The sequence below is a fragment of the Salvelinus namaycush genome, chromosome 16, assembly GCF_016432855.1.
Source record: "Salvelinus namaycush isolate Seneca chromosome 16, SaNama_1.0, whole genome shotgun sequence".
Classification (NCBI taxonomy): Eukaryota; Metazoa; Chordata; class Actinopteri; order Salmoniformes; family Salmonidae; genus Salvelinus; species Salvelinus namaycush.
In genome coordinates, this window is record NC_052322.1 from 3,976,445 (window position 1) to 3,989,191 (window position 12,747).

The 12,747-nt window shown below is 43.1% G+C and overlaps 1 protein-coding gene across 1 annotated transcript; it reads right to left on the bottom strand.

The window, feature by feature from the left end:
• Positions 1-6,798: 6,798 nt before the first annotated feature.
• tbx6 (T-box transcription factor 6) lies at positions 6,799-11,726 on the bottom strand. The gene is made up of 8 exons (XM_039010243.1): positions 11,657-11,726; positions 10,787-11,000; positions 10,030-10,297; positions 9,692-9,835; positions 9,403-9,473; positions 9,262-9,311; positions 8,713-9,022; positions 6,799-8,137 (listed from the first exon to the last, which is right to left on the bottom strand). Exons 1-8 carry the CDS (start codon positions 11,724-11,726, stop codon positions 6,799-6,801), a joined length of 2,466 nt encoding a protein of 821 aa, XP_038866171.1.
• Positions 11,727-12,747: the final 1,021 nt, after the last annotated feature.

A 12,747-nucleotide genomic window follows, 5' to 3' on the forward strand; every position in this document is an offset into this window, starting at 1 on the left:
CTAAAACTGTTTGAATGATGTCTGTGAGTATAACAGAACTCATATGGCAGGCAAAAACCTGAGAAAAAATCCAACCAGGAAGTGGGAAATCTGAGGTTTGTAGTTTTTCAACTCATCGCCTATGTGGGATATTGGTCATATTGCACTTCCCAAGGCTTCCACTAGATGTCAACAGTCTTTAGAACCTTGTTTGATGCTTCTACTGTGAAGTAGGGGTTAATGAGGGCTCTTTGAGTCAGGGCTCTGGCAGAGTGCCATGAGCTGACCACGCGCGTTCACGTGATAGTTAGACCTGCGTTCCATCGCATTTCTACAGACAAAGTAATTCTCCGGTTGAAACATTATTGAAGATTTATGTTAAAAACATCCTAAAGATTGATTCTATACTTTGTTTGACATGTTTCTACGAACTGTAATATGACTTTTCGTCTGAACTTTCGCATGGACTTGCCCGCAAAAAAAGGAGGTATTTGGACATAAATGATGGACTTTATGGAACAAATCAAACATTTATTGTGGAACTGGGATTCCTGGGAGAGCATTCTGATGAAGATCATCAAAGGTAAGGGAATATTTATAATGCTATTCTGAGATCTGTTGACTCCACAACATGGCGGATATCTTTATGGCTTGTTTGGGCTCTGAGCGCTGTACTCAGATTATAGCATGGTGTGCTTTTTCCGTAAATGTTTTTTTGAAATCTGAAACAGCGGTTGCATTAAGGAGAGGTTTATCTAAAGTTCCATGTGTAATACTTTTATATTTTATCAATGTTTATTATGAGTATTTCTGTAAATTGATGTGGCTCTCTGCAAAATCACCAGATGTTTTGGAGGCAAAACATTACTGAACATAACGCGCCAATGTAAACTGAGATTTTTGGATATAAATATGAACTTTATCAAACAAAACATACATGTATTGTGTAACATGAAGTCCTATGAGTGTCATCTGATGAAGATCATCAAAGGTTAGTGATTAATTTGATCTCTATTTCTGTTTTTTTCTGACTCCTCTCTTTGGCTGGAAAAATGGCTGTGTTTTTCTGTGAATAGGTGCTAACCTAACATGTTGTGCTTTCGTCGTAAAGCCTTTTTGAAATCGGACACTGTGGTGGGATTAACAACAAGTTTATCTTTAAAATGGTGTAAAATACTTGTATGTCTGAGGAATTTTAATTGTGAGATTTCTGTTGTTTTGAATTTGGCGCCCTGCACTTTCACTGGCTGTTGTCATATCGATCCCTTTAACGGGATCCCAGCCATAAGAAGTTAAACATCTCCAATCCAAAATTAAATCTAGAATCAGCTTCCTATTTCGCAACAAAGCATCCTTCACTCATGCTGCCAAACATACCCTCGTAAAACTGACTATCCTACCGATCCTCGACTTCGGCGATGTCATTTACAAAATAGCCTCCAACACTCTACTCAACAAATTGGATGCAGTCTATCGCAGTGCCATCCGTTTTGTCAACAAAGCCCAATATACTACCCACCACTGCGACCTGTACCCTCTCGTTGGCTGGACCTCGCTTCATACTCGTCGCCAAACCCACTGGCTCCAGGTCATCTACAAGTCTTTGCTAGGTAAAGCCCCGCCTTATCTCAGCTCACTGGTCACCATAGCAGCAACCAACCGTAGCACGCGCTCCAGCAGGTATATCTCACTGGTCACCCCTGAAGCCAATTCTTCATTTGGCCGCCTTTCCTTCCAGAGCTCTGCTGCCAATGACTGGAACGAACTGCAAAAATCACTGAAGCTGGAGACACATATCCCCCTCACTAGCTTTAAGCACTAGCTGTCAGAGCAGCTCACAGATCACTGCACCTGTACATAGCCCATCTGTAAATAGCCCACCCAACTACCTCATCCCCATACTGTATTTATTTATCTTGCTCCTTTGCACCCCAGTATCTCTACTTGCACATTCATCTTCTGCACATCTACCATTCCAGTGTTTAATTGCTATATTGTAATTACTTCGCCACCATGGCCTATTTATTGCCTTACCTCCCTTATCTTACCTCACTTGCACACAATGTATATAGACTTTTTTTTCTACTGTAGTATTGACTGTATGTTTGTTTATTCCATGTGTAACTCTGTGTTGTTTTATGTGTCAAACTGATTTGCTTTATCTTGGCCAGGTCGCAGTTGTAAATGAGAACTTGTTCTCACCTAGCCTACCTGGTTTAAAAAAAAAATGCAAATATGGTACAGCTATATGGACACTCACCATGATGAATAGATTTGAAACTTGTATCTCATTATGGTGAAATAAGTATAGCCATTTATAATTGTAATGGCTTAGCAGATAATAAGAAAAATATTTACCTGGCTCAAAGAGAAGGAATATAATATACAGGAAACTCATTCAACAATTTTAGATGAGGGTGAGTGGAAAATGGACTGGGGGGTGAAATATACTTCTCCCATGGGCAAAGAAACTCAAAAGGGGTGATGATATTAATTAACAGTAATTTTGTTCCGAATGTGCAAATTGTCCAAACAGATCCACAAGGTAGTGGATGATTATAAATATTTTATTGGACCGTAAACAGATATGGATCATTAAACTTTACGGACCAAATAATGATGATCCATGCTTCTTTGAAAATATATATAATAAATGATCAACCCTGCAAGCAATACAAGACTCTGTTATTATTGTGGGAGATTATAATACTGTTTTAAATACCTCAATGTACTCCCTGTTCAGTAATGGCTGCTCAACTCCAACACCATCATTAAGTTTACCGGTGAAACAACAGTAGTAGGCCTGATCACCGACAATGACGAGACAGCCTATAGGGAGGAGGTCAGAGACCTGTGGTGCAAGGACAACAACTTCTCCCTCAACGTGATCAAGACAAAGGAGATGATTGTGGACTACAGGAAAAGGAGGACCGAGCACACCCCCATTCTCATCGACGGGGCTGTAGTGGGGCAGGTTGATAGCTTCAAGTTCCTTGGCGTCCACATCACCAACAAACTAACATGGTCCAAGCACACCAAGACAGTTGTGAAGAGGGCACGACAAAACCTATTCCCCCTCAGGAGACTGAAAATATTTGCCATGTGTTCTCAGATCCTCAAAAGGTTCTACAGCTGCACCATCGAAAGCATCCTAAAGGGTTGCATCACTGCCTGGTATGGCAACTGCTCGGCCTCCGACTGCAAGGCACTACCGAGGGTAGTGTGTACGGCTCAATACATCACTGGGGCCAAGCTTCCTGCCATCCAGGACCTCTACACCAGGCGGTGCCAGAGGAAGGTCCTAAAAATTGTCAGACTCCAGTCACCAAAGTCATAGACTGTCTTCTCTGCTACCGCACAGCAAGTGTCACTGGGGTGCCAAGTCTAGGACCAAAAGGCTCCTTAACAGCTTCTCCCCCAAGCCATAAGACTGCCTCCCGTCCCCCCCTTCCATTTGTTTTGTACACTGCTGCTACTCGCTGTTTATATATGCATAGTCACTTCACCCCTACCTACATGTACAAATTACCTTGACTAACCTGTACCCCCGCACCAGGGCAGTTTGCAAACAATGTAAAAAAAATAATGAGTTAATGAAGCCAGGTCGCCACTGGTGCAACCTGGCACCAATTTTCATCCTAGCTCAGTGCTTTCTGTGGTGCTGGCAATGCCAGCAGAAAATACGACGAGTAGGGGTTGGTAATGTTCTCTATTTGCGCTGTGATTTGCTCAGTGTTCTGTCACTCATGGGGATACTACGTCACCGCAAAATCTACGGGCAGAGCTCGAAAACTCAAGCCCCATGGGTGCTACCATAGAATTACATAAGTGCCCATCCAAGAATGCTCATGGTCATTGGCCACAGATAAAATGATGTACAATCACGTTATATCTAGCTTTGATTGTACTGATCATGCCAACATCATACTTTCAAAATCTTAGCTAGGAAGCTAGACAAGCAGTCATCATCATGAATCATGTTGACAATCTACTGGAAAATCCTTTTCAATCCTTCATATGAAGGATACATTTTGATAGAAAGTTAGCAAAAACAGATAAGATCTTGCTACCATGGAAAGGAAAATACCTGTCTATTTGTGAAAAAAAAATCACCTTGATTAAATCTTTAGTCATATCCCAGTTTACCTATTTGCTTATGGTCTTGCCTACACCTAGCGAACTGTTTTTTAAATGATATGAGAAAAAAAGATTCCATTTTATTTGGAATGACAAGCCAGACAAAATTAAACGGGCATATTTATATAATGAATATGAATTTGGAGGGCAGAAATGATTAAATATTAAAGCATTAGACTTCTCACTAAAGGCTTCAGTTTTACAAAAGTTATACTTAAATCCAAACTGGTTCTCAAGCAAATGATTAAGAATGTCTCACCCTATGTTCAAGAAAGGCCTTTTTCCCTTTATTCAGATTTCAAATAACTGAAAGCGAGAGGTAAAGGAAATCATCTCCCACATATCGCTATAGCACAAAACATGGTACAAACATTATTGACACAGACAACAGCGCAAAGGGCAAGAAGGTAGAGACAACAATACATCACGCAAAGCAGCCACAACTGTCATGCAAGTGTCCATGATTGAGTCTTTAAATGAAGAGATTGAGATAAAACTGTCCAGTTTGAGTGTTTGTTGCAGCTCGTTCCAGTCGCTAGCTGCAGCGAACTGAAAAGACGAGAGACCCATGGATGTGTGTTTTTTAGGGACCTTTAACAGAATGTGACTGGCAGAACAGGTGTTGTATGTGGCGGATGAGGGCTGCAGTAGATATCTCAGGTAGGGGGCGTGAGGCCTAAGAGGGTTTTATAAATAAGCATCAACCAGTGGGTCTTGCGACGGATATACAGAGATGACCAGTTTACAGAGGAGTGTAGAGTGCAGTGATGTGTCCTATAAGGAGCATTGGTGGCAAATCTGATGGCCGAATGGTAAAGAACATCTAGCTGTTCGAGAGCACCCTTACCTGCCGATCTATAAATTATGTCTCTAATCTAGCATGGGTAGGATGGTCATCTGAATCAGGGTTAGTTTGGCAGCTGGGGTGAAAGAGGAGCGATTACCATAGAGGAAAGCAAGTCTAGATTTAACTTTAGCCTGCAGCTTTGATATGTGCTGAAAGAATGACAGTGCACTGTCTAGCCATACTCCCAAGTACTTGTATGGGGTGACTACCTCAAGCTCTAAACCCTCAAAAGGTGGTAATCACACCTGTGGGGAGAGGGGCATTCTTCTTATTAAACCACATGACCTTTGTTTGGGGGGTGTTCAGAACAAGGTTAAGGGTAGAGAAAGCTTGTTGGACACTAAGAAAGCTTTGTTGTAGATCATTTAACACAAAATCTAGTTTGAGAAACAGACACCTCAAAAGTCCTCAACTGGCAGCTTCATTAAATAGTACCCACAATACACCACGTCAACATTGAAGAGGTTACTCCGGGATGCTGGCCTTCTAGGCAGAGTTGCAAAGAAAAAGCCATATCTCAGACTGGCCAATAAAAAGGAAAGATTAAGATGTGCAAAAGAACACAGACACTGGACAGAGGAACTCTGCCTAGAAGGCCAGCATCCCGGAGTCGCCTCTTCACTGTTGAAGCATTCCAGGTGAAGCTGGTTGAGAGAATGGGTGGCTACTTTGAAGAATCTAAATTCAAAATATATTTTGATTTGTTCAACACATTTTTGGTTACTACATGATTCCATGTGTGTTATTCCATAGTTTTGATGTCTTCACTATTCACTATTATTCTACAATGTAGAAAATAGTCAACATAAAGAAAAAAACCTTGAATGAGTAGGTGTGTCCAAACTTTGACTGGTACTGTATAGTTTTGGTATTATGTGTATATGTATGGTGTATATACAGAGTGCATTTGTAAAAGAGACCTAGGTTTCAATATGTCTTTCCTGTGAAAATAAAGGTTAAATAAATACAAAATGACTAATCATTTCACTGTAATCGATTCACAAAAGCATGGTCAAGAACGCACTTCATTGTTTTAATACTGGAATGGATTTGAAAAAGAACAGATTAAAAAACTATTTACAAGATGAAGTCCAATTCAACAGTTTTTTTTAGTTAGAAAAAACAAAACATGGAACTTGAAAACATAGTTTGATGCAGTCGGTCAACAAACTTTCACACGAACAAAGTAAAAAACAAAAACAAATTATTTTCCAACAACTTCAACTAATACTACACATTGGATCCTTAAAAGCGTTATAAAATCTATACATTTGTATTTATTTGTAATGAACACACTTGCTATCGCAAAACAGTTTAGCAAAAGGCCGCATTTCAAATGAACTATTTTGACCACTGTAGCTCTTCTCTGTTGATCCACTCTCTTTCTCTCCATACACAGTACACCATTTTCTGATGCATGTCATCTTCATAAATGAAAACATTGGGGGCGTTCGACGTTGCAGCTGACTTTAAAGGCGAGCCGAGACTGACTGATCTACAAAGCACCTTGCGTCATACATAACTACTCAATAGTATTTGTGATCAGCCAGTCAGTCAAAATACAACGCGGTTTTGATGCTCTCAAACACGGCCATTACATTTCCAATGACACCGGTTGAGTTCCTGCCCGAACAACATTGCAGACGCATTCCAGATCTTACTGTACAATGCCTGGATAGGTATTTAACATATCAGCTAACCACATCATATGATATAGCAATCTGATGGCCAACTACACAGTCGATGACTTGGCACACAACCATTGGTTGATGCAATGGAACGCCTGCACATCAAGTTTGGCTGGAACTCGACCATTACCTTCTATCTCCTCTACCTCAGAATACAGCCCTCCCACTCGTATCCAGGTAGGACCCCTGAGGGTGGGTGTGGCCATGCTGGTGCTGCCTGTACATGTGCCTGAGAGGTATGGGGAAGGACGAGCGGGGGTCCTGACACAGGCGCAGAGGATAGGAAGAGAAGGGGGGATAGAGGGCGGGGGGTGTGGAGGAGGAGGAGACACAGGATGAAAGAGAGGGATCCAGTGGAGGCAGGAGTGAGGGGTGGTGAAGTACCATTTCTGGAAGATAGGGTGCGCCAGAGTTGAACTGGGAGAAGGTGCCAATCTCGGTGGGCGCTATCGGGGGGTAGGAGGAGGGCGTGGTGGTCTGGTTCTGGGGACATGTCGTTGGAGGGAAGGAGTGGTTGGTCAGGGAGAAGGGCGGGATGTGAGAAGAGGCAGAAGGCTGGAAAGAGGCGACGGACACAGAGGGAATGGCGGAACAGGAAGAGGGTTGGTAAACTGGATTAGGAAGGGAGGATGGGGGGTGAGTGAAGGAGGAAGGAAGAAAGGACGACCCGACAGATGAAGCTTGGATCTGAGTCGGGATGGGAATAGACACAGTGGAGTGGATGGAGCCGGAGGAAACATTCGGAAGAGTCCAATTTTGAACTGAAGAAGAGCAAGAAGAGAGGGATGAAGGGAGAGAGGGAAAGGGATAAGATAGAGGTGCGGGATGGGAAGAAAGAGAGTAAGGGAGAGAGGGAACGGGGTGGGATTGAGAAGTTGAGTGACTTGAGAGGTTGAAGAGAGACGGAGGGGTGGTTTGGATGACGTTGGAGAGAGGTAGGTTTGGGTAGGGGTATGCTGTGGGGTTAAAGACCAACAGAGGGGGGGTCTGGTTGGAGATGGGGACAGCTTGTAGAGCCTGGTTCGGGGGAGGGAGCATGGAATGGGTGGCCACCCCATTCTGCTGGATGGGTTGACAGGAGGGAGGAGGGAGTGATGGAAAAGAGGTATTTGTGGGTGTATGAGGACTGAGCAGGCCTTGCTGTGGGTTGGATGGAAGGATAGAGTGAATAGAGGTGGAGGACAGGAGAGGCTTGGGGGAGGATGAAGTGGAAATAGACAAGGTGGGGTAGGTGAAACTAGTTTGCTGAAGCGAGGGAGATGTGGTGGAGGAAGGGAGGGTAGGAGAAGAGGAGAGAATAGAGGGATAGTCAGTGGTGGCCATGGGTGGATAATTAAAAGTAGAGGTGGGGGAGGGTTGGGGGATGGAGGGATCTGAGCAGTAGGAGGACAAAGACTGAGGATGAGGAGCAGGGGCAAAAGAGGAAGAACCAAGAGGAGTGGCTGGATATGTCCCATTGTAAGTGGAAAGACTCATAGTGACGGACCTGCAAGGTAAAAAAAAATCTCATTATTGTAACCTGCTGTGAATGTAACTGACACATAACAGCTGACCAAAGGTGTTGTACCAATGACTTGTAAGTTATTTAAAGATATGGATGGGGTACATCTCAATACTCTAAAGTGTCTTTGTCTCCTTGTATCCATCTGCACTCCCTGACATTAAAGGAGGTGGCAGGTGAAATCCAGCAAAGTCCAGGTAGGCATCCTCGATCTCCACATTGCTTTTATATAGCCAGGATTTTCATATCAGTGCAGATGAAGCATATATATTTTTAAATGTAACCTTTATTTAACTAGGCAAGTCAGTTAAGAATAAATGATGATTTACAATGATGGCCTACCGGGGAACAGTGGGTTAACTGCCTTTTTCAGGAGCAGAATGACAGATTTTTACCTTGTCAGCTCTGGGATTTGATCCAGCAACCTTTGTTACTGGCCCAACGCTCTAACCACTAGGCTATCTGCCGCCCCAAAGAGCTAACCTTGGCCGCAGATCCTTACTTTAGACAATCAACATGCACCCATTGTGAACTTAAATGTTTATAAACCCGAAACTCACCTGTCCATCATTCCATCGGTGACTTTGTTGCCTGATGCATCTTGTGGCCCCTTGGTCATATCGGCCGTGATGTTAGCTGTGATGTCAGCCATCTGGGAGGCAATGAAGGTTTGGCCCACCAGGTCTAGAACCTGCTGCTGCTCTGGAACAGGGCTCTCCTGGAAAGGGGTTTCGTTGGAGCCATACCCACACACAGACTCAGGGAGAGGGGGAAGGGAGGGGAGAGATGCCAGGGCCAGGCTCTGGAGGTCGGAGGGGGAAGAGGAGTACTGAGACAGGAGCTCAGTGGAGTCGCACGGGTCACAGCTCACTGAGAGAGAGGATAGAGGAAGTAGATAGAAAATAGAGGGATGAATAGAGGGACAGAAAAACGAGTAAAATAGGATTTTAGTTGACCATTTTAAAAACAATAACCAAAGCATATGCATAAATCAAATCATTGAGGAGGACACAGAACATGGTCAGAAAAGCATCTCCATTGCAATGAATGATTGTAGGATGGAAGAGGAATCAACAAGTTGAGAGAAATTTGAGTAATATGAAACTCACCAATATCTAGAGGTTCATTTAGCTTCCGCTTTTGCCTCACGTCCCTCTGTCTGGAAGAAAAAATATATATATAGATGGGTGAGTGTATCTGGAAAAATTGGTGTGTGTGCGTGCATGTGCGTGCGTGTGTGTGTGCTATACCTTTTGCTATTCATGCCATCCTTTCTAAAGCCCTTCGCGAAGGGATTGGATTGGATCTTCAGTTCAGTGATCTGCCAATCAGTCACACAGTCAGTAACCATTATAAGAAGAATAGAAAGTATTGTATATTAGAAGTGTATAAAAACATTCTCTGAGAAACTATATTATATTTTACCCATTTTATCTTTTATGCATATATACTGTCACTAGTTCACACACACACAACCACACACAACCACACACAACCACACACAACCACACACAACCCTTCCTTCCCTATCCTCCTTACCTTATTGTTCTGGTAGGCGGTGACAGTGAGAAACTGGGTCTCTGGGAAGATGAAGGAGTGTTGCCCTCCCCCCCACCTCAGCACGTCCCTGGCCTCGATCACGTGTACCCGTGGCTGGTAACGGTGGAGGGAGTGGAGGATGATCTACGAGAAAGAAGAGAGAGCGAGGAAGGAAGAAAGTCATTATTATTGTCATTATAGAAAGTTGGGTATGACATGACCATTTTTGTTTTTAAGAAATAGATAGGCCTAGATTCACACCTATAAACACACATACATCCATCAACCCCCCCACACACACACACCCCGTCATACTTTCTTTCTCCCACTATACTCACATATCCCTGTGTGTCCAGCGTGTTGTTGGTGAGCTTGGCGTGGTGGAAGGAGATGCTCCTGCTCTGCCAGTGGGCACCCGTGGCTGGCGAGTCTGGGTGGATAAACACCCTGTCGGGTAAGCGGGCCTCAGCGCCACCCACCACCTGCCAGGTGTCGCCCTGAAAGCGGTAGCGAGAGGTGTCCATGGCCACCACATCCAGCAGCAGTATGTAGCGCAGCGCCGGGTTCAGGCCTGACAGCTTTACCCTCAGCTGGGGGAACATCCGCCTTGGAGGAGGGAGGAAAGAGTGGATGAAGGGAGACAGATAAATAAGGAGGGGGAGAAAGAGAGGGAAAGATAATGGTTTTATTACACAATTTTAGAAGCATTACAAAGTATCAATGGCAGCTAGGCTGAATTATTTGATACAATTTACACATTACATAGGAAGAGAGGAAAAGATGGAGAGAGAAAGAAGAAAAGGGAAGAAAGGGAGAGAGAGGTTGCGCGGGAGAAGGAGACAAAGGGGGGAAGAAAGAAATAGAGAGGAATATAAGGAAAGGGAGGGATATAGAGAAAAAGAAACAGAAGGGTCAGAGAGAAAGAGAAAGAAGAAGTGGGAGAGAGATTGATAAATATAATACTTTTCAACCATTAACACCTATGAGAAGGCATTTCCCAGTAAATTAATTTCCTTTATTAACCTTTGACCTTTTAGATACATTTAAATAAAACTAATAATAAAAAATGTCAACATGGGTCACAGATGGACTCACCTGCCCTTCTTGGTGATGATCATCTCTGTGCCCACGGAGCAGAAATGTTTCCACAGTGAAGCGTTCTCCAGCTCCATCTTGACGCTGTCCTGCTGGCCTTTACAGGTTGGCTCGCTGGGGGTGGGGGGTGGGGCCAGAGGGTGAGAGGGCATGGCCCCGGCAGCCATGTCATAGGAGGAGGGGTAGAGGGGCATGTGGGCAGGAGGTTCCCTCTCTGGTAGGGGGGCGTATAATTATAATTAATTAGCTTCAGTTAGGGTTCAAGTAAGCATGGGAGTGCTGTGCAACCTAACATCTAAATTAAAGCAAATTTCCACCCAAAAACAGAAATACCACCGGTATGATGCAAAATGCATCATATTGGCTCTATTTCTGTATTTTGAAAGTTTTATGTCTTGAAAACTTGATTGCTGACATGCAAAATATTTTGGGACTATATCAACATTGGGCTAATGAAACAAATACCAAAAGAAAAATTTTGGGTGAAATTTTCCTTTAATAAGCCAGGGTATCCCCATTTCAATTTGTAGCATCTTCATGAGAAATGACACCCCGATAAGTAAATAAGTAATTCCAATCCTGAATTTGGTGTTGATCAATGCCCATTTTGGCATTGAGATAAGCATTACCACATACTATTAATACTCTGATATTCATACTAATTCATTTGAGCAGATCTTATCAATAAACAATGTTAATGATTGACACGGTCAACTTTAACCATGATCTGAATTGGACTGGGTAATTATGACAGTATTTCAAAGGATTAACCATAAATTGTAAAGCACCACATGACATGCATACACACTGATGCTTTCTCTCAAATACACATTGACACAGACAGACAGACGCACACAAGCACACACTCGCCTCTATAGCAGCAGTCTCCCACTCTTTGGTGCCCAAGGGCCAAACTGGGGTACATCTCCACACTCAGCATCTCTTCGTTCTCGCTATACCTCTCCTTTTCCTCTCCCTTGCTCAGTAACTCACTCTATTTATCTCTTTCTCTCTGTCCATTTACTGCCAATCAGTTTGTTTGTTCTCCAGTGCGATTTGTCCTTGATGTTTTGATCTTGTCCTTGTAGTATTCTCTGAGTTTTTGGCTATGGTATTTCTTCTTAATTTCCCCTCTGTCTTGTCCCTCTCTCTTTCTCTTCTTTAAATGTCCCTCTGGCTCAGGGCCGATGTGTTATATAGGTGAGTGAGGCTTCACACATCGGGCCAAATGGGCAGTTTTCACACTCCCTTCTTTTTAACTCTCCCTAGGACCAACCTGCAGGCTGCAGGCCCCCTCTCTGTTCTCATTCTCTAAACAGACAGCTGACTAATACAAAAACAGCACAGAGCAGCGTCCAATGGGTTACATCAAGAAATAAGGCCAGTTATATATATATATATACACACAGTACCAGTCAAAAGTTTAGACACACCTACTCATTCAAGGGTTTTTCTTTATTTTTACTATTTTCGAAATTGTAGAATGATAGTGAAGACATCAAAACTATGAAACAAGTAGTAAGCAAAAGTGTTCAACAAATCAAAATATAATTTATATTCTTCAAAGTAGCCACCCTTTGCCTTGATGACAGCTTTGCACACTCCTGGCGCATTCTCTCAACCACCTGGAATGCATTTCAATTAACAGGTGTGCCTTGTTAATTTGTGGAATTTACTTCCTTCTTAATGCGTTTGAGCCAATCAGTTGTGTTGTGACAAGGTAGGGGTGGTATACAGTAGATAGCCCTATTTGGTAAAAGACCAAGTCCATATTATGGCAAGAACATCTCAAATAAGTAAAGAGAAACATGAATGTCAGTCAATCCGGAAAATGTCAAGAACTTTGAAAGTTTCTTCATGTGCAGTCACAAAAACCATCAAGCGCTATGATGAAACTGGCTGTCATGAGGACCGCCACAGGAAAGGAAGACCCAGAGTTACCTCTGCTGCAGAGGATAAGT